General features: G+C 43.1%; 1 protein-coding gene across 1 annotated transcript in view; it reads right to left on the reverse strand.

Annotated features, from left to right (window-relative positions):
* The window catches only part of STAB2 (stabilin 2), a 90,192-nt gene that overhangs the window by 43,135 nt on the left and 24,601 nt on the right, over window positions 1-22,456 (reverse strand). Inside the window, exons 19-35 of the mRNA XM_044441068.1 lie at window positions 22,217-22,279; window positions 21,659-21,742; window positions 20,107-20,193; window positions 19,052-19,163; window positions 17,584-17,764; window positions 16,078-16,171; window positions 15,513-15,671; window positions 13,761-13,856; window positions 11,860-11,955; window positions 10,267-10,318; window positions 8,055-8,187; window positions 6,860-6,974; window positions 5,987-6,064; window positions 5,503-5,601; window positions 5,299-5,406; window positions 3,324-3,455; window positions 1,909-2,037 (exon numbers count right to left, since the gene is read on the reverse strand). Of these exons, the coding sequence (XP_044297003.1) occupies window positions 1,909-2,037; window positions 3,324-3,455; window positions 5,299-5,406; window positions 5,503-5,601; window positions 5,987-6,064; window positions 6,860-6,974; window positions 8,055-8,187; window positions 10,267-10,318; window positions 11,860-11,955; window positions 13,761-13,856; window positions 15,513-15,671; window positions 16,078-16,171; window positions 17,584-17,764; window positions 19,052-19,163; window positions 20,107-20,193; window positions 21,659-21,742; window positions 22,217-22,279 (1,818 nt within the window). The remainder of the gene's footprint in view (window positions 1-1,908; window positions 2,038-3,323; window positions 3,456-5,298; window positions 5,407-5,502; window positions 5,602-5,986; window positions 6,065-6,859; window positions 6,975-8,054; window positions 8,188-10,266; window positions 10,319-11,859; window positions 11,956-13,760; window positions 13,857-15,512; window positions 15,672-16,077; window positions 16,172-17,583; window positions 17,765-19,051; window positions 19,164-20,106; window positions 20,194-21,658; window positions 21,743-22,216; window positions 22,280-22,456) is intronic.

Consider the following 22,456-nt stretch of genomic DNA (forward strand, 5'->3'; position numbering starts at 1 on the left):
TGCCAGCAAGCAAAGGCCACTTCAGTCAAGCACAGCTTTGGCACGCAAGGGTCTCTCTTTGGCTGCATGCTGCATTTTCTGCATCACCCTTCTGGTTTTTAATTTGGTTTTCATGTATTTGCATATTATTGTTTTTATCAGGTTTTATAAGTGAGGGTAAGTTTTTTAAGGAATTACATTAGTGACTGTAAGATTTATTGTAACTGATTGTAAGTTTTATTAGTGATTAAGTTTTTGGTAGCAAGGCATAGTACAAATATATAGATAGATGGATGAATAGACAGATAGACAGACAGACAGACAGTTAATAGATGAAATATCATCAGAGGTCAGTACATCAGCTTGCAGCTTGACATGCTCTCATTTCATTTACTATATCAAGTTTGAAGGGGATAAATGTTTCTTGTGTATGTCATTTACATTTTCTATTGGAAGGGTGCAATCCTATGCAATTTTAGACAGAAAAAGGGCCTACAAGTCCCAGCTAGCACTGCTGATGGAAGCTTGGTGGGAGTTGCATAGTTTTCTCTGTCAAGAGTTACACAGGATTACACCTTCTGCATCTAAAAGAGCTGCAGTAGCTTTAAGAACAAGCAAAATGAAATGCTCATCTTACTCACTGCTCGATCCTCTAGAAACAGGGAGAACAAGAACATTAAAAGATCCTGATGTCTGAGAACACGAAGAACCATTGCAAGTAGGAGCAGAGCACATTGCGATGGACCGTTCAACAGTCTCTGGGACTATAAGGTAATGAGGGGTACAGCCAGGTAATTTTAGACCTTCCCCAACTGGTGCTTTCCAAATGTTTTGGACTTCAACTTCCATTAGGCCCAGTGAGTTTGACTAGCAGTCAGGGATCCTGGGAGCTACAGCACAAATTATCTGGTAGATACAAAACTGGAGAAGCCTTCCTTGCATCCCATCATCTTCAGGAGCCATCTTCAGAGAGGCATGTGTCTTACAAGTAAGTTGAGTAGGGAAGTGCCAACTACCATTTCTTTTTTCCTCCAACACCCAAATCTCATGCTTTATAACTGCTTCTACATTCTTGACATTCTTGGATGTTAGGGCAAAATAACCAAACAAAAAACATCCCAAACATGCACACTTTAAACTCAGGGAAAACTGAACACCGTCATGACTTCAGGAATGAAATGGAGCTTGCACCTGCTGCCTTAAACACATCTGCTTGGGTTCTTGTTGTGGAAAGGTATAAAACATTTTTAAAGTGAGATCAACGAAAAGGAGATTAGTAACCAGGCACTTGCCTAGTTGGCTGCCCCATGACTATAAAATTCTTTAAAATGCTTGGTTGCGGCAATGAGCAGTGCCCTGCAGTGCCCCTGGAATGCCCATGCCAGCCTAGTTGTCAATGCCAAGACAGAGCTGTTCTTGTTGCCGCCCCAATGATTTGCCCCTCTGGTCAGTCCTTCGGGGAATCCTTAGCCTCTTGGGCCCTGGACTCTGCCACGAGGTCCAGCCTGAGCTGCACCAGGAAAGGCAATTTCAAACTCTCCCTGGCTCTGTACTTCTGTCACTCAAGCTAGGCAATGCTAGATCAATGGAAGTGGTTTAATTATCTGAAGTGTGTTAAAAGACTTTATTGTCTTAATGTTACTATGTTGCAAATTGATTTTACAGTATTGCTCCCAAATTGCAAAGTCAAAATGTATTTTCCTGCAAGGTCTATTGAGAAACTCAGGGTTGGGTTTTCAGAATATACTCACTGGGATAATGGAATGAATTAATCATAACTAGTTTAAGTCCCATTGAGTTTAATTAATCTACTTGGTCTGACTCAAACTCTATATATTTTAAATAAGTAGCAATTATATTAAAACAACACAAACACTTCTAACACACACACAGACACAGACAGGGGAAGGGGGTGAGGGCACAACTTACTGATACAATTACAGTAACATTGCTATCACATCTGTTCTTCTCGATTTCCATTACTCTTCCCAAGCCATGGATTATTCCTTTATCAGTTGCAACATTGGGATAATTTATAGGTGCCTCATTTATGTAGAGCTATGTACAAAATGTTATCAGTTTAGAACACATTAGACAGGCACATTTAAATGAATATTTTATAGAAAAAATGTATCTTGCTCTGCTGGTGACTAATAGTAGACATTGCACAAGTAAGCATCAAAGTGAAAGGTGGAAACAGCAGAAATCACACATTTCTGAAAACGCTGCATCTCCAAGAACTTCAGGCCATGCTTATCTTTGAACATATCCTTAAACTTAGTGCAGCACTTGGCCCATCTGCACTGGCATTGCGTGGCAATGCTCACTAATCCGTAATGTGTCTTGGTGGGTGTGCAGCTGGGGAGGGGGCGGGCTGCACAGCCCATTCCCAAGTTGATCCTTTCTTCCATTTTTCTTTCTTCATCCCTATGGGCAAACACTGGAAGCTCTTGAACTCAGAGGCCTATGGTTGCCCAGGGCTGAGCAGGAGGGCAGCTAGGCGCTTGCCTACTTGTTCTCTGCCCTGCACTTTGCTTTTCTGGCTGTCAGGAGGCCAGAGAAGAATCAGGACAGTCGTATCCTGGCCTCGGTGAGCCCCTCTCCACTCCCTACAAAGCTCTCTCTTCCCTCTCTTCAAGGCTGCTTTTCTGACCTGAGAGAAAGTTGGTGCTGTTCCCAACTTTAGATCAGAATATCTGAAATACGCTACGGTTCCTCAGCTGCTGTCTAGGGGGCCCAGGATTGAACCACCCATACACCGAGGTGCACAACCAACCAAACATGATAAGACAAGTAATTTGCAGCCATCTATTATGCTTTAACACTCTTCCCCATTTTGTCTAGACAAGCATTAGGCAAAATGGTGTCCTTTGGACAGTTGGGAACACAATCCCATCATGTCCAGCCAAAAGTCAGGGATGATGGGAGTTTCAGTCCAAAAACATCCAGAGGGTGTCTGGTTGCCTGTCGAGAAAGATCACCATCCTGGTCAGAAATTCAGCCTTGCTGCAGCAAAAATCGAACCCTTACAATAGATAACCTCTGCTTGAGGCCAGAAGTTAATGTTGACTCATTTGCCCTCCATCCCACTTTCTGAACTCTCACTCAGCACTTAGTGTGCCTGCTTAATGTGTACATTTGGTGTGTGGCCTCATTAGTGGGGAGTGTAAATACACTTACACAATGGCGACCCAGCTGACCTCGACTTAAAATCCTGCTTATTGCACCTTTCGGCAATGCAGTCAATTAAGTAAGTATAAATCCTATCCTAGATCTGGCATTTAGATAAATGGGCGACAAAAAACTCTCCCATCATCACCATCATCTGGCTTTATAGACGGCACCTGAGCATCGTGAAAGGAGAATCCCACTCGAAATGACAATCCAAGCATGGTCTCCCTGAACATCCCATTATGCATGTCGTTCTTCAAAAGCTTCTCTTCCAGAATAACATGGTATCTGATATGATCTTCCTCCTGCAGATCAAATTAAGAATACATGTCAAATGGATAGATTTCCAGGCTTGCTATGGCAACGACAGTTCTCAGCAGCCATCAGCACCCAGAAGGGTTCATTATCAATTACTCTTAGGCTGAAATACAGCTAATGTCCTTTTTAAAATATAGTTTTAATGGCAGTATGAAAGGGATGTACTTGTCTGTGATTTTAATGCTCATCACTATCACTGTCTCGTAAAAGGATTTCTAATTCTTCATAAGCCTGCAAACTCTATTTTAGCAAAAGCACCCATGGAATGAGTGTGCACACATAGGTAACAATGAATAATTATTTAATAAGAACTCAGGAAGCAAGTATTTAATAAGCACTTGATTATCTAGGTGCTGTACTAAATTTTTAAAAAAGAAGCATAAACCTGGACCTGTTCACAGGCTTATAGTCTAAGAAACAAAGTCTATTCTATGTTATTAGCAACAGAAAAACAATTGGAGGGTAAGAAAATAACAAGGTGTTTTTGAGCAGAAAATCCGTAAACAGGGAAGGGGTTAAGAAACCTCCTGCTTTTGTTTTCATCTCTTTCTCTAGACTTCATGATCTGTATCTGGCTTGAGAATCATTTTCTTGATAAAAAAGGAGGGTAAAAATCACACCAATTCAACATTAGTCATTCAGGGAAAACTGCATGTGGCTAAAGAACACATGGCAGCCGGGACTTAAATTCTCTCATTTACCATTTTTGTTGTCTCCTATATAGTCTGTAAGGACTTAATATATCACCTTGGTTGCACATATTTGATCAAAGCAAAAGGAGGAGTCATCCTTTTGGCTTTGGTGCCAGTAGAGCGTGAGATTGTTTCATCACTGCAGGGGGTCACACTGCATGTGACACCCATTTTGCCTTGTTGCACCCCAAGAGACTGCTCTCTTCCTTCATCATGCAGTTCAAATCCAACAATGCCGCGAACAGCCCAACTCCATGCTATTGATTGTGTCCTCTAAGAACTGTGATTCCCAGTGCCAGCTCAAGTTTTGAGGTTCTTGGGCAAGAGACCCTCAGTAGGTCTCTCTCATCAACCCTGCCGCCTTCTGCTCTTGCTTCTGCTCCTCTTCCTCATCATAGCCCCTGCTTGCTTGCAGAACAAGAAGGAGCCAGCAAGGAAGCAGGTCAGCAGAAGCCTCTCCTGCTTCTCCAACTCACCACCTCCGCTGCCTGTGCCAGAGCAAGAGGCAAGTGAATGAGAAGGTTAAACTGGGGAGAGGAGGGGAACAAGAGCCCACTGCAGGTTCCCCTTTATGTTTGCCCTTAATGCTGGCCCCAGTGCCCTCCTATTTCCACCTTACTAGCAGTCATGCAAAACAAATCCTTCTGATGCACATTTAGATATTTTGGCAGAGACAGAAGTAGGAACGGTCATGAAAGAGGAAAAGCAAGAGCAATTGAATGAGTCTTGTAAATGGTTGCTTATGACCCATGTGTGGGTCACAGAACGTCATGTGTCACTGCCCTTTGGGATCGATGTACACCAATGATGTGCAGCCCAAGGGATAAAGGAGGGTTTGGGTTACCGTCCAAAGCCAAGACATCGTTCTGCTGCCAGTTCTCAAGTGGCAGACTCAGCGCATTTGTGCCTTTCAACCAGCTCTTGCAGCACCTGTGCCGGCCGCTGCTATGTTCACTGGTGCAGAGAAAGGAACAGAATAGGCATGGCAGGAGAATGTTTTGCCCCGAGTCTACTAGCATCATGGCACTTCCTTTTCATTTATTGCATTTCCAGTTTTGTTAGGAAACACCAGGTAGGCAGTGACAAAGAGTTCTGTTTTGGATGTGGCCTAAGAGAATGCTTGGAAACCAATACATACCATAGAAGTCAATTCTTTATTCTTGAGAAAATTTTCAATGGCATCATTATTTGGGGCAAAAATGGTGTAAGCACTCGCTGCTTCTATTTCAGCTGCCAATTTATAGTGCTGTTGTAAAAAAAAAAAAGGCAAATGCATAATTTAAACAGGTGTATTTACAGATCTAATGAAGTGTCCCAGTTCAAATCAAAGGTGGATACTTGCAATAATATAACCCCTGAAAATGGAGTAGTCTGGCATCTGTTCCAAGCGAGGAAGCAGTTTTGGCAATGTGCCACTTATTCCTCTGAGGGGTGTCAGCACCTGCAAAACAAACAAACAAACAAAAAAACTCCAAAAGACACACGGGCAATTTCAAACAATCTGCATTGCTGCAACTGCAACACTGGGAAAAATGCAACATAAAATAATTTGGGGACATTTCTTTTGATTTTATGTAACAGTCATTCCCAGCTGTTTCTATCAGGAGTGTAGAACTTCTTTCAGCTTCAAGGCCAAATTCAATTATAGGAGAAGCTCTCAGGGGTCAGAGACCAGTGGTTTGCAGGCATGGGAAACCACTAAATAGTTTCTGGGAAAGGGTTCTAGACATTTGAAGAACCCAGAAGGGCTGGAGTGGGACCTCAGGCTGGCCATATAGGGGCCGCAGGACTGAGAAACAACATTTCTGATTTATCTTAGAAAATACCTTATTGATTACATGTATAATCCCATTGGTTGCTGCAATATCACCAGCTACAATTTTGGCTCCACCCACAGAGAGGCTCTGGAAAGAAGAAGACAGAGAAATAACTTAGTTTGATTTAAGAATTGTACCAGTCTTCTGATCACAGCTGGGAGATGGGAAGCTTCCTTATGCCAAGGAAGACTACTGGTCTATTTAACTCAGTATTATCTCAGTATTAACTCAGAAATTTGCTGACTGCAAGAGCAGTACAACAATTGAACCAATGACCAAGGCAGGTCGTGGGCTCTCCCACACTGGAGGCATTCAGGATGCAGCTGAACAGCCATCCGAAAGGAATGGTTTAACTTGGAGCCTTGCACTGAGCAGAGGGTTGGGCCCAACTCTCCTCTTCTATAATTCCATGATTCCCCAGTGACTGCTGCATGTAGCTACTGCTTCTGATACTAGAGGCAGCATATAGCCATGAAGATGAGTAACCATCGATTCCTCCATTTATTCTTCTAATTCCCATTTTAAAGCCATCAGTACATCTGGTAGTAATGAATCCCATAGTTTAATTATGTGTGAAATACATCTTTTTATCTGTCCTAAATCTCCCACTAATCATCTTCATGGAACATGATGTTTATCTGTATTACTGTTCTCCCCTGCTTGTCCTTTGATCAATTTTTGTGGTTTTATTGCATTTTCATTGCATCCCACTTCAGAATTACTTTATCATGAAAAGTGGGCAATAGATTTCATAAATAGTTAAAATAAACAAAAAACAGCAGGCTATTTAAATACAAAAGGATAGCAGCTAAAGTTTTTCTCTTAGCACATCAAAGAGGACTAGCCTGAATGTGAAGGAATATAGAATACTGGAACACTTACTCCACTTTGATTGGACAATGGCACGAAACTGCCACCCAATGATATTGCCAGCCCATCAGAGGATGATAGATCTTGGAGGTCAGCCGTGGTGTATACGCCCTCTAATACATGACTCCTGATGGAAATACAGCAACGTTCAAATGGTGCCCCAATCAGAGCTCTTTGTATTTACCCGCATTCAGAGACATGGGCACCTGGTTGAATACCATCTGCACTGGAAGCAATTCATACATCACAACTGCACCATGGGAGCTGTATCCATCGCCAGCACACCAGCTGGTCAGCTGTACCTTGGAACCATGTTGATGGGACCAATGCAATGGATTCCCACCAGCTGAACATTATCCTCACGGTCTGCTGGGCAATGAGCACAAATAAGCAATGAGGAGGAAAAGAGAAGAAGGAGCAGCCTGGTTTGGCTATGCTTCCAAAGTATCTTGCAACTAGACAACCTTAAACTGGCAACTAATGCTACATAAGAGCTTTGGACCTCTGTCTGGCTCATTCCAAGGGAACAGTCATTCTGTGTTTGCTGGCTGTTATACCTTCTGCATGGATTTCAAACAACTGGACTAACAAGATGCTTTTTCTCCTGGACTTGTCACATATTCTGGAACTTTGATGATTTATATTCTGTAAAACCTGTTACAGAATATAATGCTAGTCTTCTCAGGGCCCGTGGATTAATGTTTGCTATGAACTGTGCTCCTCTGGCTTCGATTGCCCAGAGTACCTTCTGGTTTGGACTATGAGTAACAATTCTAGGTACCAGGATATGCCAAGTGTGCTTCTCTGTAGAAGCTCTGTGGGAAACTTCTCTGCTGCTCAAGACTCCTTTCTGTCTGGTTAATTCCTGAATCCTTGGACCTACTTTCACTTGGATCCCAGAAGTGTGAGATCCTGAAATATGATGCAAATCTCAATAAACCAGGACTCTGCCTTGTTGTCACTTATTCTTGTATCCTAGAACCTGGGTCAGCTTGGGACTGTGGTGGTTAGAAATTTTGCATTTGGGACTGTTTCCATCACCCAGGGATCTTGAGTTAGTTGAATAGTAGTTGATGAAGTTGTTTATATACATCATGGTTTAAACTAGTGCTGTGAGACCACTGGATATTGCCCACAGTGTAGTTTACAAAACCATGTACGATATAAACAGAATCATGAGAATGACCACAAAAAACACTTAACCTACTTTGTTAGGGTTAGCATGTTGTTTTCTGACATCCAAAAGGCTCGTTCATCTCGGTCCATGCTTTGAATTGCTTGGCGAGAAGGCACAAGGATGGTTAGATTTGTCCGGTCTGTCAGGAGTGTCTTTATTGCAGCTGTCATCTGAATGAACCACAGGACGAAATGCATAATTTTTAATATGCTTATATTATAAATTCTCCTACAGAGCAGCACCTGCATCTAGAGGTTTCCTGTAGTGGAAAGGCCTATGCAAGGAAAAAGACTAGTTATCAAAAATCAAGATTTCCCAAAGGAAACCAAATCAGTTCGTTTTCTCTTCCGAAGTAACAATTCAGGACAGAATCTTCTCATCTTCTAAGAGTGGAGAACAAAATACTAGAGCATGGATAGCAACTAGTACCTTCCAGATGTTTTGGCCTACAACTGCCATCAGTGCCAGACAGCATGGGCAATGCTGAGAGTTCATGGGAGGTGTAGGCCAAAACATCTGAAGGGCCATATGTTATCCACTCCTGGGGCCTTCCTTTGATTGCTACCTCTGAGGGAGGTAGCAGTCCAGAAGCGACCATTTCTGCTTATTGCAGGACTTCCTTTAGGAAGCATTAAATTGCCTTTGCACAAGCAGAGGCTCTTGCTTGCGCACAGAAGGGGGGTCCCTTGCAGAGCAGCCCCCTTGCATATTGTCCTTTGTGATTCTCTAGTCCATCTCTGCAGATTTGTAAAAGAGCCACAGTTTAAATTGGTGAAGAATCTCATTAGTTTCCACTCAGCCCTCCTTGAAACCCAAACAGGGATGCCAATCTTTTCTCCACGTGGAGAAAAGGTCTAGGAGGAAGGAGAGCAACTTAATAAGAGGGAGGCAGCCAAACGGATGCTTCTGATTATTAACCTGGTACCATCCCCTGCTCTAAGCACCAGGAAGGGGCAGATCTATGGTGGATCCTCTATACTTCTTATATGCAAGCTGTTCTGTGAAAAAGTTCTGCTTAGCCTTAAAAAAAAGTGTGGGCTCATATTCCTATGTTCAGTCAAACAGAAAGCACTTAACTCATGCAAAATCCCGCCAGAAGTCCTTTACTTAAAGGAAGGCAGATTTCAGCTGGACATCAAGAAAAGCTTTGGGACTGTTAGAGCAACGTGAGAATGGAACTAATGACCTGGGGAGGTCATGAACTCTCCTGCTTGGGAGGCATTCGAGATGCAGCTGGAAAGTGGCAGGGATGCTTTGCACTGAGGTTGGACCTGATGGTCTTATTGGCCCCTTCTCACTCTACTATGCTATGATTCTATGAAACCCACATTTTTGGGGGATGGGGGTGATAATTAATACGGGTGCTGGCAGGGAAATTCTTGCAGCCTGAGGGCTGAGTTCAGTATCAGCTTGGGGATTGCATTCCAGTGGGAGATAGGACCACAAATGGGGCAGGGTCAAAATGCAAAGAAATCCAGCATACGTTCCTCTAAAGCCTTCACTGCCAGGTGTTTCAAAGTATTTGAATGGGGTAGAGGTCCACGCCAAGCTGTGAAACTCCCAAACAATCAGTAGTTGGGCGAATGGTGTGTCAACAACTACAGAACCCCGGAGGCTGGATTGGGACCCCAGGATGGCCAGGTTTGGCCCCTGGGCTTGCAGTTCTCGCCCCCTGAATAAGAGGAACCCAGTCCAGTGTCATGAGATGGAGGTCCCGCTCTTCATTCTATCTGCCAGACCAAAAGAGCTGAGTGAGTCCTTCTCTGTTATGGCATCCACACTGCAGAATCTCTGCCAAGGGAAATATGCTTGGCCAATTCACTCATCGCATTCTTCCTGCAAAACTGGATGCTGTGTTTTGCTGTTCATATTTTTGACCACTGAATTTTTATTTTATTTCTACCACTGATGTTGTTTTTATCATTTTGCCTGCTACCTGTTTTAAACGCTCTTATGTCCCTCCTTTTTAATGAGTTTCAGGGATTATTTCCTGAGTTTGTGTTCCTCCTGTTCTTTGGTTGTATTTAGGTTTTCCATTAGGGTGCAATCCTATGCATACTTAGACAGAAGAAAGTCATACAGTTTCCAGAATTCCTAAGCAACGATGGCTGGCTAAGTGTTGTTGGTCTTTTTTCTGTCCGATCATGCACAGAACTGTACCCTCAGTATGTTAATTCAAAATGCCTTTGGGCAGAGAAGCAAACATTTAGTGTCTTGATGGATATTATTTCATACTAGATACTCACATCAACCCACTCATTAAATCCAGCTGCTTCTGGCAGATAAGACAATTCCTGAGCAAAGAAAAAGATAAATTATTATTAGGGACAGTTCCTAATTCGGAGGTTGAGCCTGTGCCTTCTATGTAGATGTTTGCAGTGTTGGTCCCTGATGTGCTCACTGTTAAAATAAAAGTATCTCAGCCAGCAGCATTTGCATCTCAATGGCATGAACACGTTAGAGATGAGAACTGTCATGTAGCCACTGCTCCATCTGGAATACCCTTTTCTATAGCTCTTCATTCCATCAATCACTTTATTTGCATACGGCGTTTCCATATGGTAGGCTCAAAGAGGTTCTCAACAAAGCACTTTGAAATACAGCACTAAAGAAAAGTTTATATTCTCAATCATGAATTATAATGAGCCATATCTCAGGTTACAAGAATACTTTGACAGTGATTAGAAAAGCCTGATTGTTGCAAACCACTCTTGTGAATTCATTCCAGGACTGTGCTTATCTAGAAAAAACCAGGTACTTATTAAAAGTAGTTATAATGGTTACAGTACATGATGTCTTCATTACACCCCCCACGAAATAGTTTATTCTCCAAGGAGCTCCAGGCAACATACACAACAGCCCTCTGAAGTAGGTGACCATGGCAGACTCAAGATCACCCAAAGAGTTTCATGGTTGAGTAGGGATTTGAAACTCCACAGCATGATGACAGTTGTATGTACAGGAGATCTTTTATTCTGTTTTAGTCAGATTAGTTTCAGTTTGTGCTAGGAGGCTTACAGTCTGCTGTCTGGGTACTAATTGTTGGCATTGATCGCTTTAGGGGCTTGGCTCAGCCAGGGCATTTTACTTGCAATCTGAGTGTGCTTGGGAAGAAAGTTCTTGTCTTAAAGCCATACAGTTCATTGGATACTACGAAGAATATGGATGCAGAATATAAACAAGCCAACTCAAGCATACATTCTTTTTTTGTGTGGCCATATCAATGTTTTTGAATAGGTTAGAGGATGTTCTATGGGCTTCTAAAGTTGTTTGGCTGAGCAACTTCTAGGCCAACAAAAAAAGTCAATGCCTCTTGCCATGGATTTCATGACATTCCAGCATGGACACAGGATCTAACCCCACTTCCCGGGGGATAGGGTGGGAGCAGAGCTTCTTTAATAAAGCAAACGGTTTCTTTCTCACAGCACCAGTGGTCTGTATCTACAGAATGATTGAGTAAGGCAGCTTCAAGGCAATTATTTTGAGGGCTTTTTCTAACAAGGTGACATCCATGAGGTTTGCCATAGCTCTAAGAAACTGCCCTGGCTTTTGGACAGTGAGAAGGTTCACTTAGACTAGCTGTTGAAACTTAATGGCACCTTGGTGGTAGAGCCCATCCAGTGCAATGGGCAAATTCAAGTTCTCTGCTGTCAAGTAAGACTTGTGATTGCTCTAGAATGTACAATTATGCCTGGTGCCTCCGATTCCAGCCAGCACTCTGTCAAGTAAATACTCAAGATATTCTCCCTTTGTAACGGATACATCAAAGATCCCAGCCAGAATCATATAGGCAAATGGTCACGTAAGCAAAACCATTTGTGATGTTCTTACTGACCTCCACTGCATTCCCATAGCACATGCGGCCATCTCCCTCGTAGCCCTTTGAACACACGCAGTCCCAGACGCCAGATGATGTGAACTGACAAACTGCCTGTGAAAAGAGGAAGATGTTCAGACATCTGGGCATCTCCGAGTCTTGCCAGGTACAATATGATATGCAGTGGAAAAGTTCTGACCAATGGATACAGTTTGGCTGAAGGGAGATTTTAAGTGCACTTTGGTGCAGTATTAAAGACATTTCCTAACCTCACATGCCAATTATCAACTGTATAATTTCCCTTAATCAAAGCTAGTATTTAATTAAAATATATCAATTGATGTATTAATTACAACAGTTAATTAGCTCATATATGAAGCCCTATTGCATTTTTTGGAATGATTAACTCCTCCTGAGAAAGCCACTATTTTGCTCTGCACAATGTAAATGCCCAGAAAATTAGGGTTATTTTGGTTTGCATTACTTCTTGGAGAACAGTTGTTAATTAGTGCTTTTGCAAAAATAACTGAGCAAAATGCCATAGAAGAAAGAGGTCTGAGAGGTCTTCAGTGCGACTTTTCTACTGGGAAGGGAAGGTGGTGATGAGGAAGTGTTCAGGATCGTGTGGGTTTAGCAATGCTTGGGTAGGCATTTTGATTCTGTCATGCTCCTGAATATCACAAGATCTACAGATGAGGTGCAACATAATGGCTTCAAAAGGGGTTTAGACAGTTTATGAAGAATGAGGCTTTTAATAGTAATATGCTATTATATCCAGGATTGGAAGCAGTATATGTCTGCTTGCTTGTGGGTTCCCCAAGAACAGCTGCTTGGCCACTGAGGGAATAGAATGCTGGACTAGATGGGCCCTTGGTCTGTTTTAACATAGTTCTTAATTTTCTTAAGTAATGTTGCTTTTTGGGTCATGAGAAAATTGCTTGATTTGTCCAGGTCCAATTCCAAATCAGACCAAGCAGAGTATCAGACCAAGCTAATCCCTAATATGAATCTCTACCTCCAACACCCAAGTCTGGCACTCTGTGTATTGCATCAGACTCAAGGAGCACCTTTGATAGTCACCCAAAACGTGGACTGAATTGAGATGTGAATCTACCATAGGTAATCAATCTATCCCATAGTACGCCAAGGAGCTACAAGGGACAGCAGACGTCAGCCCCTTGCAATGGGGAACTCAATGCTGCTGCGACCTTGCCATGTTGGACAAGTCAGATCTCAGGAAAATGTCATACAGCATCAACTGCAGGGGCACTGACAGGCACAAAAAAGACATGAAGTTGGCGTACCTAATTTATGTCTATATCTGCAAATTTAGAAATAATTCTAAGGATCTATTTAAATCTTGCAGGAGACAAAGCCAGACAATTTCTTACCCAAATAGTTGAAGATAACTAATTGATATCCACCCCCAAGGTGTGAAAATTTCTAATAATTAAGCTACACCCTGCCAGAACATTTCAAACAATGGAGGGAGTCCCCCCGCCCTGCCCAGCTTCACTGACATGGAAGGAGAGATGGAGGGGTGTGTTGCAGCTGGTGGGGTGGGAAGAGCTGACTTCATGAAAGCGCCCCCCTTCCTGGAAAATAAGCTAAGCAAAAATCTTTGCTGTTGTACAAGTGGCACTCGGAGAAGAGACTGTGGTCCCAGGGAAAGAGATTTGGGGCTGTGAATGCCCTTGATCTACTGGCTGGACCTGAAAGCTCTACGCTTGGCAACATCAGCATTTCAAAATTGACTCTGCTGATACCAAAACATGCAGTCAGCTTGGACATTCAGAACATTGATAGGAAAGGTTATTGATTTTCTTAGTTATGTGAAAAGTGTATATTAATATATCTACACTTTTAAAAAGCCACAGATTTTGGGCTACTTTGTAAATCAATCCAGATTAATAACTCACCAGTGGATGGCATTTCTCACTGTGTCCCAGACAAGAATCAATTGGTTCACATTCATATCCATTGCCCCGAAATCCTTCCTTACATTCACAGTCATTCTACATGGCAGGTAAAATAGGGAATATATCAATTAGCTTGAAAGACATCTGCTCACACTTTTGAGTTGCTGAGTCCTAACCATAAAAGTTCAGGATGAAGTACAGTGATGCCCCTGTCTGCTCAGTAGTTCAGGGTAGATTTTCAAGTGCCTAGGACTTCAGCTCCTAGAAGCCCCTGCCATCATGGACAGTGGTCAGAAATGGTCAGCAAAGCTGGGAGCTGAAGTCAAAAACATCTGGCGGTCAACCGTCTGCCCAGCACTGCAGTGGTTAACACGGGTAGCTAATTCCGCACATCATGCTGAGATGCCGGAGGGCTGTTCTATGTGTGTGCAAATAGACACCAGGAACAGGTGAGGGATGCATTCCACCCAAATGTTCAGTGATTTTACCAAAGTTGCCTCTGCCAAACCACCAAGCAAATCAGAACAAGTTACACACTGAAAGGCACCCTTAACTGAATTAAGTACTACAGTTTGCAACTCCCAACCTTCCCCCAAAGTGCATATAAAAATGCATACAATAATGAAAATAATGCAAAGGAGCCTGTCATTTTTCGGAAAATCTCTTGTGCACACAAAATGTACACATTTGGAAAATGTGTGTACGCAAAGGTATATATTAGTATATAAGTTCACATGAAAGTGCACATGAATTTTCCTGTGGCTTTTGAAAGGAAATTCATACCTTGATGCGGAACTGAACTTAAAGCTGGAAAAATTAGGAAGAGAATAGAACTGAAACTGATGGATTCATCCATCCCCAGTGCTCACACAGGTTCAGTTTGCAACAAACTTTATTCAAACAGTTTTATTCAGCTATAATGCAGTCTTGATTTTCCCCCATTTTCTCTATTTTAGCTCACTCCCTATCTCTTTTTGAGGACATGATGCTTGTATGATGGTGCTGTTCTGGTATCTTTGAGGGGCATCCAAAAAACCTGAGCTGGTAAAAAGCACACTGGCTAAAATTTTGTCTGGGGATATTTTTCCTGTTACATCAACTTCACCAGTTTTTGGTTTGCCTCTGAGCTTAATTCAAAGTTTAGGGCCAGGATACCTGAAGGACTCTCTCATCTTACATGACCCTGTTTGCTCACTCGGTACGATCAAAGCAGGACCTTCTCTTTGTCCAGCCACCATGAAAAGTCCAGCTGATGTAGTAACACCTTGATTTTGGAACATCCACACTTTATCCTGTTCTTCAAAGCATTTCATTTCACTAACTATGACTTTGTTGTTTGCCAGTTTGTTTTCCATTTTCTTTTGATGTTCACTGTTTTCATTTTTATTTTAATTATTCATGTCCAATAGTCAAAGTTCTCTGAACAGTACAAAGCTTTAGACTGTGTTTCAGTTTATAACTATTTTGACTGTATGATGTTTTTCTTGATTTGTATCAGGCTGATGTTGAAGAAAACAAAACGGGCCCAGAAAACATTCTAGCAACTGTAGCAGTTAAGATTAGAGGAACTAGAATGAAGACTCTTCGATCCTGAGTATTGATGTATTTCTGCCCATGAGACTGCATGCCACTAAATTGGATTGTTACAGAGCATTGACTTTCATTGGCCTGAACTGTCTTTGTTGCTGCGACCACACAGAGAAAGACTATTTATATGGTGGAGACGTTAAGGAAGAAGCTGAATGAACCTACCTGCCCTGGACCAATATACAGGCAGGTAGCATTACTATGACAACCTCCAAAATTTGGCAAAAAGCAGTTGTGGATTTCTGAACAGTCTCTTCCATTTCCTGTCCATCCAGGCTGGCAAACACAGATGTGGGTTCCAGGGCCAGTTTTCACACACTCCGCCTGCAGGTATATTAAAAGTGCACAGTGTATTCCAGAGTCTCCCTCTGTCTGTGATGAGATGGGTAGCAGATGGCATGCCTGCAGCAACCAGGTTGTCATAGACCATTCTAACTGGAAAACATTTTTCACTATGAAAATGATCTCAAATTGGAGGATCAAATTCATAATTCTAATATTTATTTATCTATTATATTTATCTCCCACCTTTTTCTTGCAAGGAACCCAAAGTGATTTATATAACCCTTTCCATTTCATCCTCACAAAATCTTTTCAGGTGTGTTAGGTTGAGAGTCTGTGATTGGTCCAAAATTACCCAGTGCCTGAGCACTGATCTAGAACCCTGATGTCTGGATATCAGCCCAACATGCTAAGCCTCAGCAAATATGAAAAGGAATTGCATACTTACATTAGCACTGCAGCCATGTGGAATTAGATTAGCACAAGGATCTACCTCGCTGCAAATTATTCCATCTCCATCATATCCAGGTTTGCAAACACAACTAAAATTTTGCATCAAAGTATGAGAAATTAATAGGCAAAGCAAATATAAAGCAAAACCAAATATATATTTCAATCCTGACTGGCAGCTGTGATGTAGTGCTTCAGGCAGAGCTCTGTCCTATCCATGCTGTCAACTAGGTCCTTAACTCCGGGTTGCAAGAAATGAATCCTGGCTTTTCACATGCAGTGATCTTGTAATTCTAGATCCTGGATTTAATGGTCTTGTGGATACTGTGCCTCTGTGTCAGTGGGGTGGAGCTCTTCAGAAGGAAAATTGGATTACTTGACTGACTTCAAAATGTGGCCCGCTGGCCCCGCTGCCCTTGAAGCTCCTTGGCTCATTCTGGCCTTCTGCCTCAGAGTCTGACCCTGATGGCAAACCACATGCACTGTCACTGCTTTAGGGCCCTTTCCCGACCCCTCCAATGAAAGAATCTCAGGTAGCAAGACTGGGAAGGCTGCAGAGAACAAGGAGATTCACTGCTCGATAAAACAGGTGAACAAGGCCAATGGTCTGATTCAGGCCACTGTGGCTCTTCATATATTATCCTCCCAGGATGGTTTTTATGCTTATAGTTTGGCAGTCGTGAGCACCACAAATGTGGGGACAGCTCCCACCTGAAGATGCCATTTTTCATGATGAACTGGGACTCCAGCATGCAGGAAATACCATGGTGCAGGAGTGGAAAGTCAAAGACCACAAATGCACAGAGACCCCAGCAGGTTCCATGCCAGGAAGAGAGGGCTAAGGAGGCTGGGGCTCTGCTGAGGAGAGAGCCAGGCTGCGGAGGTGATGCAGCTGTGGCTTTCTGAGTACCAACCAGAGAAGACAGGCGATCACGGCTACTGCAGCTGCAAGGCAGCCTTCTCCGTAAACAGGAGCACGTAGGGATCGGTCCAGCACCTCTGTGGACACGCTCCAGGCAGACAAGGGAACTGAATCCAAGTCAGGCAGGGATAGTACTGGGACAGAAGGACATTTCCCCCTTTGCGTAGTCTGACCACAAGACAGGCAACACCAGCAAATTTGTAAGATAAAAAACAGCAACGTTGGGGGCAGATGATAGCACTTTTCAAGAAGCTAAAGAGGGCTGCTAGCTTATCTTGGTCATTGAAAAACAATGGCAGGAAGTGAGATTTCAGCAGAACATCTGGAAAAACTTCCCAGTCTTCAGAGTCAACAGACTGCAGAACCAACTGCCTAAGGAAGTCATGGGCGCTCTGTTGCTGGAGGCATTTAAGCAGGGTCTGGAGAACCAGCTCTTGGGGATGCCTTAGACTAGATTCCTGTACTAGGCCGGACATTGGATTCAATGGCCTAAATGGCCAAGAAGCCTATGATTCTTTGTTCACAAAAGGTAAGCAACTGGGAAGGTAAGTGCATTGCCCCACACATACGTGATCAGCCTACCTCATGGCACCATTGTGAAGCTTGCAGTCAGCATGTGCATGGCAAAACTGAAGAAAAGCCCCACATGGAAACACCTGACTGTCACAAGATTTCCCAGTGTAGCCGCTTTTGCATGAACCAGGAAGGCAGGCTCCATCGCTGTCTATCTGGTTGTCACACACCCCGTAGACACACTTGCATTCTGAGGCAGGATGGGCAAAAATAAATGTCAGTGAAAGAAGCCAAAGAGGCATATAGGTGCAGACTGTTCTCTCTTAAAAGGAAGGGGAAAGCAGCACATTGATGGTATATTTATGAACTGTATTTCCCCCCCAAAAAAGTATTTGGTACATGCTTGGATACTGTCTAAAGTCTTTACCAACAAACGATGAAGTACTCATGAGCAGTGGCAATTGGCTATTTGTTGGGGACTACTCCATCCTCAGCTGCTTTTCCTGCATAATTCAATGTGTGCATTTTTTTAAAAAATGGTATAAACCCTGCCTGACTTCCTCCACCACACTCAGACATGCCTCTTGATATTACTTGGAGGGTTAAGGCTTTGCAATCATGGCCTGTGGAGTCAGCATGAGGCATAACTTTTCTCTGATTAGGGAAGCCCAAGATTTGCATTTGGGCTGCCTTTTAAAGCAAACCCACCCAATTGGCACTTCTGGGATTAATATATGGATTGGAATGCAGTTATTCCTTAATATTTCAAGTCCCTGAATTTTGTTTTCTTAGATCAACAACAACAGGTACCAAAATGTGCACAAGAATTCCTATTTTATAATGTATTAAATGTGATTTCCCATGCTTCAGAAATTGCAGATCAAAGCAGAAATCAGGTGCATTGGACATGAATGAATATATGTGAAACTGACATGGACCAGAAATAGATTGATCCATCTACCCCTACTTCTGGATAACCTCTTCCCCTGAAGGAGAGCACATTTGATATGCTGGCATAGTAGTTACAAGAAAAATCCCAAAATCTTTAGCTAAATTTTGGAAAATGGCACATAGAACTATGCACATTTTAGTTTTATTTATGAATGTTGCATTGCCAAGACATTTGCAAACAGACATGGGGCGATGGTACAGGTGGGTATGACCAGGCATTTGGCAAGCATGCGGAAATAAATGTGCTGACTAGGATCAAAGCAGTTTAATCCTTACACTTTCAAACCATATCCTGGTCCAGTTTGGAGGATCCAGGAGTAGCTTTTTGGTTGGGGGTGGGTGGGAGCTCAGGGGGTTGTAGAGTAAAAAAGATCTGAAAAGCCCCACTGTACAGACAGAATCTAGACTGCATGTCTTCAGATTGCCAAACTTGGATTGTGCCTTCCAAGATCACTGGGAAGCAGCTGCTCTTGAGTATCATGAAAGAGCTGCTATCTCATGAGAACTGATTAAATGATGACATGCAAAAGTGTAAACGTTGCTATGGCTTGACATGATCAGTGAAAATGGAAGCCACCATGCTTACTATTGTCACACTGTGGTCCATATTTATTGTGATCTGAACAGAACTGGCAGCGTGAACCTTCAAATCCATGATTGCAAACACAAGTTCCATTTCCGTTCATCCCATCCATGCACTGCAACATGAAAGAAACAACTTTGAAATTTGTGCACTGAGATTCACAGGTAGCAATAACAGGTAAGCTCCTTGGGGAAATACTGTTGGGATACTTCTACAATATGCTCATCCTCACTCTCAGAGAAGTGGTAAAGAATATTCAAGCAAATATTTTCCAAACCCTTCTGATTCTTCCATAGGTTTCACTGTAGCTCAAGAAAGAAAAAGATCAGATTTATTTATTTATATTATTAAAAGCTTTTCTATCCCGTCCCCTACAGAACGTCTCGGGATAGATGGTTACATCCTTCTGCCCCCTCACCCCCGGTGTGCCATACATCAGCGAGACTGACCTGTTTCTTTCCCAGTGGCCACAAGCCCAGGTGCTCATCAGGACAGTCTTTGTAGCCACACCCCCCAAGGAGAGTCCCAAAATGCTGGCAACTGTCTTGATGCATATATCAACAAACCAATTTTAGCAGTTTTCTATTCCACCAGAAGCACATTTCTGGGAAGCTAATGGGTCTTAATTACCCATTCAAGACCAAGCTAATCCCAAACACTTTGTATTACAGCATAGAGCCTTCTGTTTTTAGTGCAATATTCATTGACTTTGGTGCATGGCACCAGGGAGAAATGGGCTGCAGTTCCCTCTGCCTTGCCTTTGGCATTCCTTTATGCATATATGAGGAGCTGGCATGATATTTTTATTCCTCATTCATTCTACTTATCATGTACCAACAGGAAGCTGAGCCTCTGGGCAATCATGCAGGGCTTGCCAAGCTCAACAGACACGGCGGAAGAGCCAAAAGGTTTCTGTCTGTCAAGTTTTGTGAGCCGCCCCGAGGCTTTGTTGTGATGGGGGCAGCATAGAAATGTTTAAAATAAATAAATAAATAAATAAATACTTTCGAGAGTTCCACAAACAAAATGGATCTCCTAAACAGAGTTCTGGCATTTACCTGGCCATTTCCCGAGCAGGGTTTGGAGAAGCCACCAGGGCACTGATTACAGTCTGGGCCAAAGAAGCCGTTGCAACACTTCAGCACCTGTGAAATAACCAAACCTTCCTTATGACAATGCAAAATGAAGAACGGCCAGATTTGTTAGGGAGCCTGTGTACTATGAGGCACTACTTGGATGAGAACGCTGGGACTAGAGTCAATGTTCTGCCCAGCCAGGCATGGCCTGCCCAGCCAGACCATACTGACCCCATCCTACCCTGGTCCAGGAGGAAGAAACCTCTATTTTTCAATGGATTGTCTTGTCTGCTAAAAGCCACAGACACTGGTGTTGCGATATAATGCCCTACCTGAGGTTCTCTTAGGGCAAAGGACCTCTTCATAACACCCATATAGTAAGAATGCTCTTAAACCCACTTACTGGTCAAGCACCCTTGTGTCTGAACAATGGGGAACCATTGAGAACCCATCTCATGAGCAATGAGCCAAGAATCTATCAGGCTTACACACATGGCTATTTTGGGGATTATTCAGTCAGGAACTGAGGAAGGACCCCCCCCCCCCCCCCGCAATATACTCCACTTGGAAAGAACTTTGCAGGAAGCGTCACTATGGATGCTGGATTGTAGGTCCTCCAGAAGGAGGAGGAGGGCCTGTCGTAGACATCAGAGGAACTGCACCTTGGAACCCACAGGTCTTAACTTAAACTTCCTGCCTGGCTCCTTGAAGGCAGGACTGAGGACAGCCAGACTGTTTTTCTGTGTGTGTTGCTATTTGTCCCTGAATTGCCACCTTAAGTCACTTATTGCTTCGTGCTTTGAAACTGACCTAATGATCTGGTTGTATACAACATGCTGAGCAAACCCCGGAACTTAAGTTGTGTTTGCTTAAGGACATGGAAGGGCTGCAAGAAGCCAAGTGCAAGCATCCTGGTGGGGATCCTTGGCTAGTGATTCCCAAAGGATCAAGAGTGCTTGCAGCTACAAAGCCTGGTTTTGCTCTCCTTTCAATGGCGGCAGCTGACACCAATTGGCGCCACTTCACCCAATCTGTGCTGGTAGCTGGGCTGCTTGTGGGCACCAGGAGGATATTGAATGTTTGTAGTATCTGCTTTCCCATATCTTGTTCTGTCTTTGCTCTCACTTGTTTCTTCCTGTTGCTCTCAGATCCCTTTATGGATACTTGGCTGACCATCAGTGCTGATTCTCTGCTCCTTGTTGTAGAAGCTGCTGCATTTGCTAACCCTTGAGTCAAGGGGTTTTGTATATGTGCAGTGCCTATTCTGACTTATGTGCTTTGTTGCATATGTCCTCAAGAGATCAGATTACATATGGAGATGATGCTTTTGTGGAAATATACTTTTCTGCTCACGTAAGTTACCTGTGTGGCTAGCATAGGTACTACAAACAAGTGCTAGTAGCACTGCAGAGGATGGTAAAGGGTGTGGGACTTACTAGACTTTTTTCTTTGTAAATATGCATCAGATTGCACCCTTCAGTTGTCAAACGTTTCATGGCAGATGGACAACCCAAAGAACCTTTGCATTACTCACCTTTTTTGCTGATTTGCAATGCTTAGCACACCCGTATTTTGGATAGATCTGATCCTGGTAGATGCATCTACTCCTTGAGAAAGGCTAGTGTATTTAGAAAAACAAATTAATAAAGCATGTATTGGCATCAGAGCTGAATGATGCAATATTAAAACAAATAACAGAATAGTGTTGATTCTAATGAAGGACAAATCTCAATGCCTGTACTTATTCTCATTATGAAGATACTGGAGCTATTTAAATTTTATTGAAATGCATGCAGAAGAAAATAGCTTGTTTCTTGATCTGTTTGGCAATCATGTCGATGATTGCTTTATTTATTTATTTTCTGATTTATATCCTGCCTTTTTCCTACAAAGGGCTCAAGGCAGCTTACATCATTCTCCTCCTCCATCTTATCCCCACAACAACAACCCTGTGAGGTAGGTCAGGCTGAGAGTCTGTGACTGGCCCAAAGTCACCCAGTGGGCTCCATGGCTGAGCGGGGACTAGAACCCAGGTCGTCTGAGTCCCAGTCCCATGCTCTTAACCACTACACCACACTGGCTCTTTACTTACAATAGGTGTTGCATCATCTGGGCAACTGTTGCTGTGAGAGGCTCGGCACTTTCCGCAGGCACCCTAAACCAAATGATAATACAAGTGACAGATGAGGAAAGTATATCTTGTCTCTTAACATAACCACGGAGGGTCCCGTGTTTGCAGGGAGGGCTGAACTGCAGACATACAGAATGGTGGCTTGCCCTTCTGCTTGCCTCGACTGGGAAACCCTTGTCTGCGGTGTCAAACATGCACTGG

The sequence above is a fragment of the Varanus komodoensis genome, unplaced genomic scaffold (assembly GCF_004798865.1).
Source record: "Varanus komodoensis strain SLA01 unplaced genomic scaffold, ASM479886v1 scaffold39, whole genome shotgun sequence".
Classification (NCBI taxonomy): domain Eukaryota; kingdom Metazoa; phylum Chordata; class Lepidosauria; order Squamata; family Varanidae; genus Varanus; species Varanus komodoensis.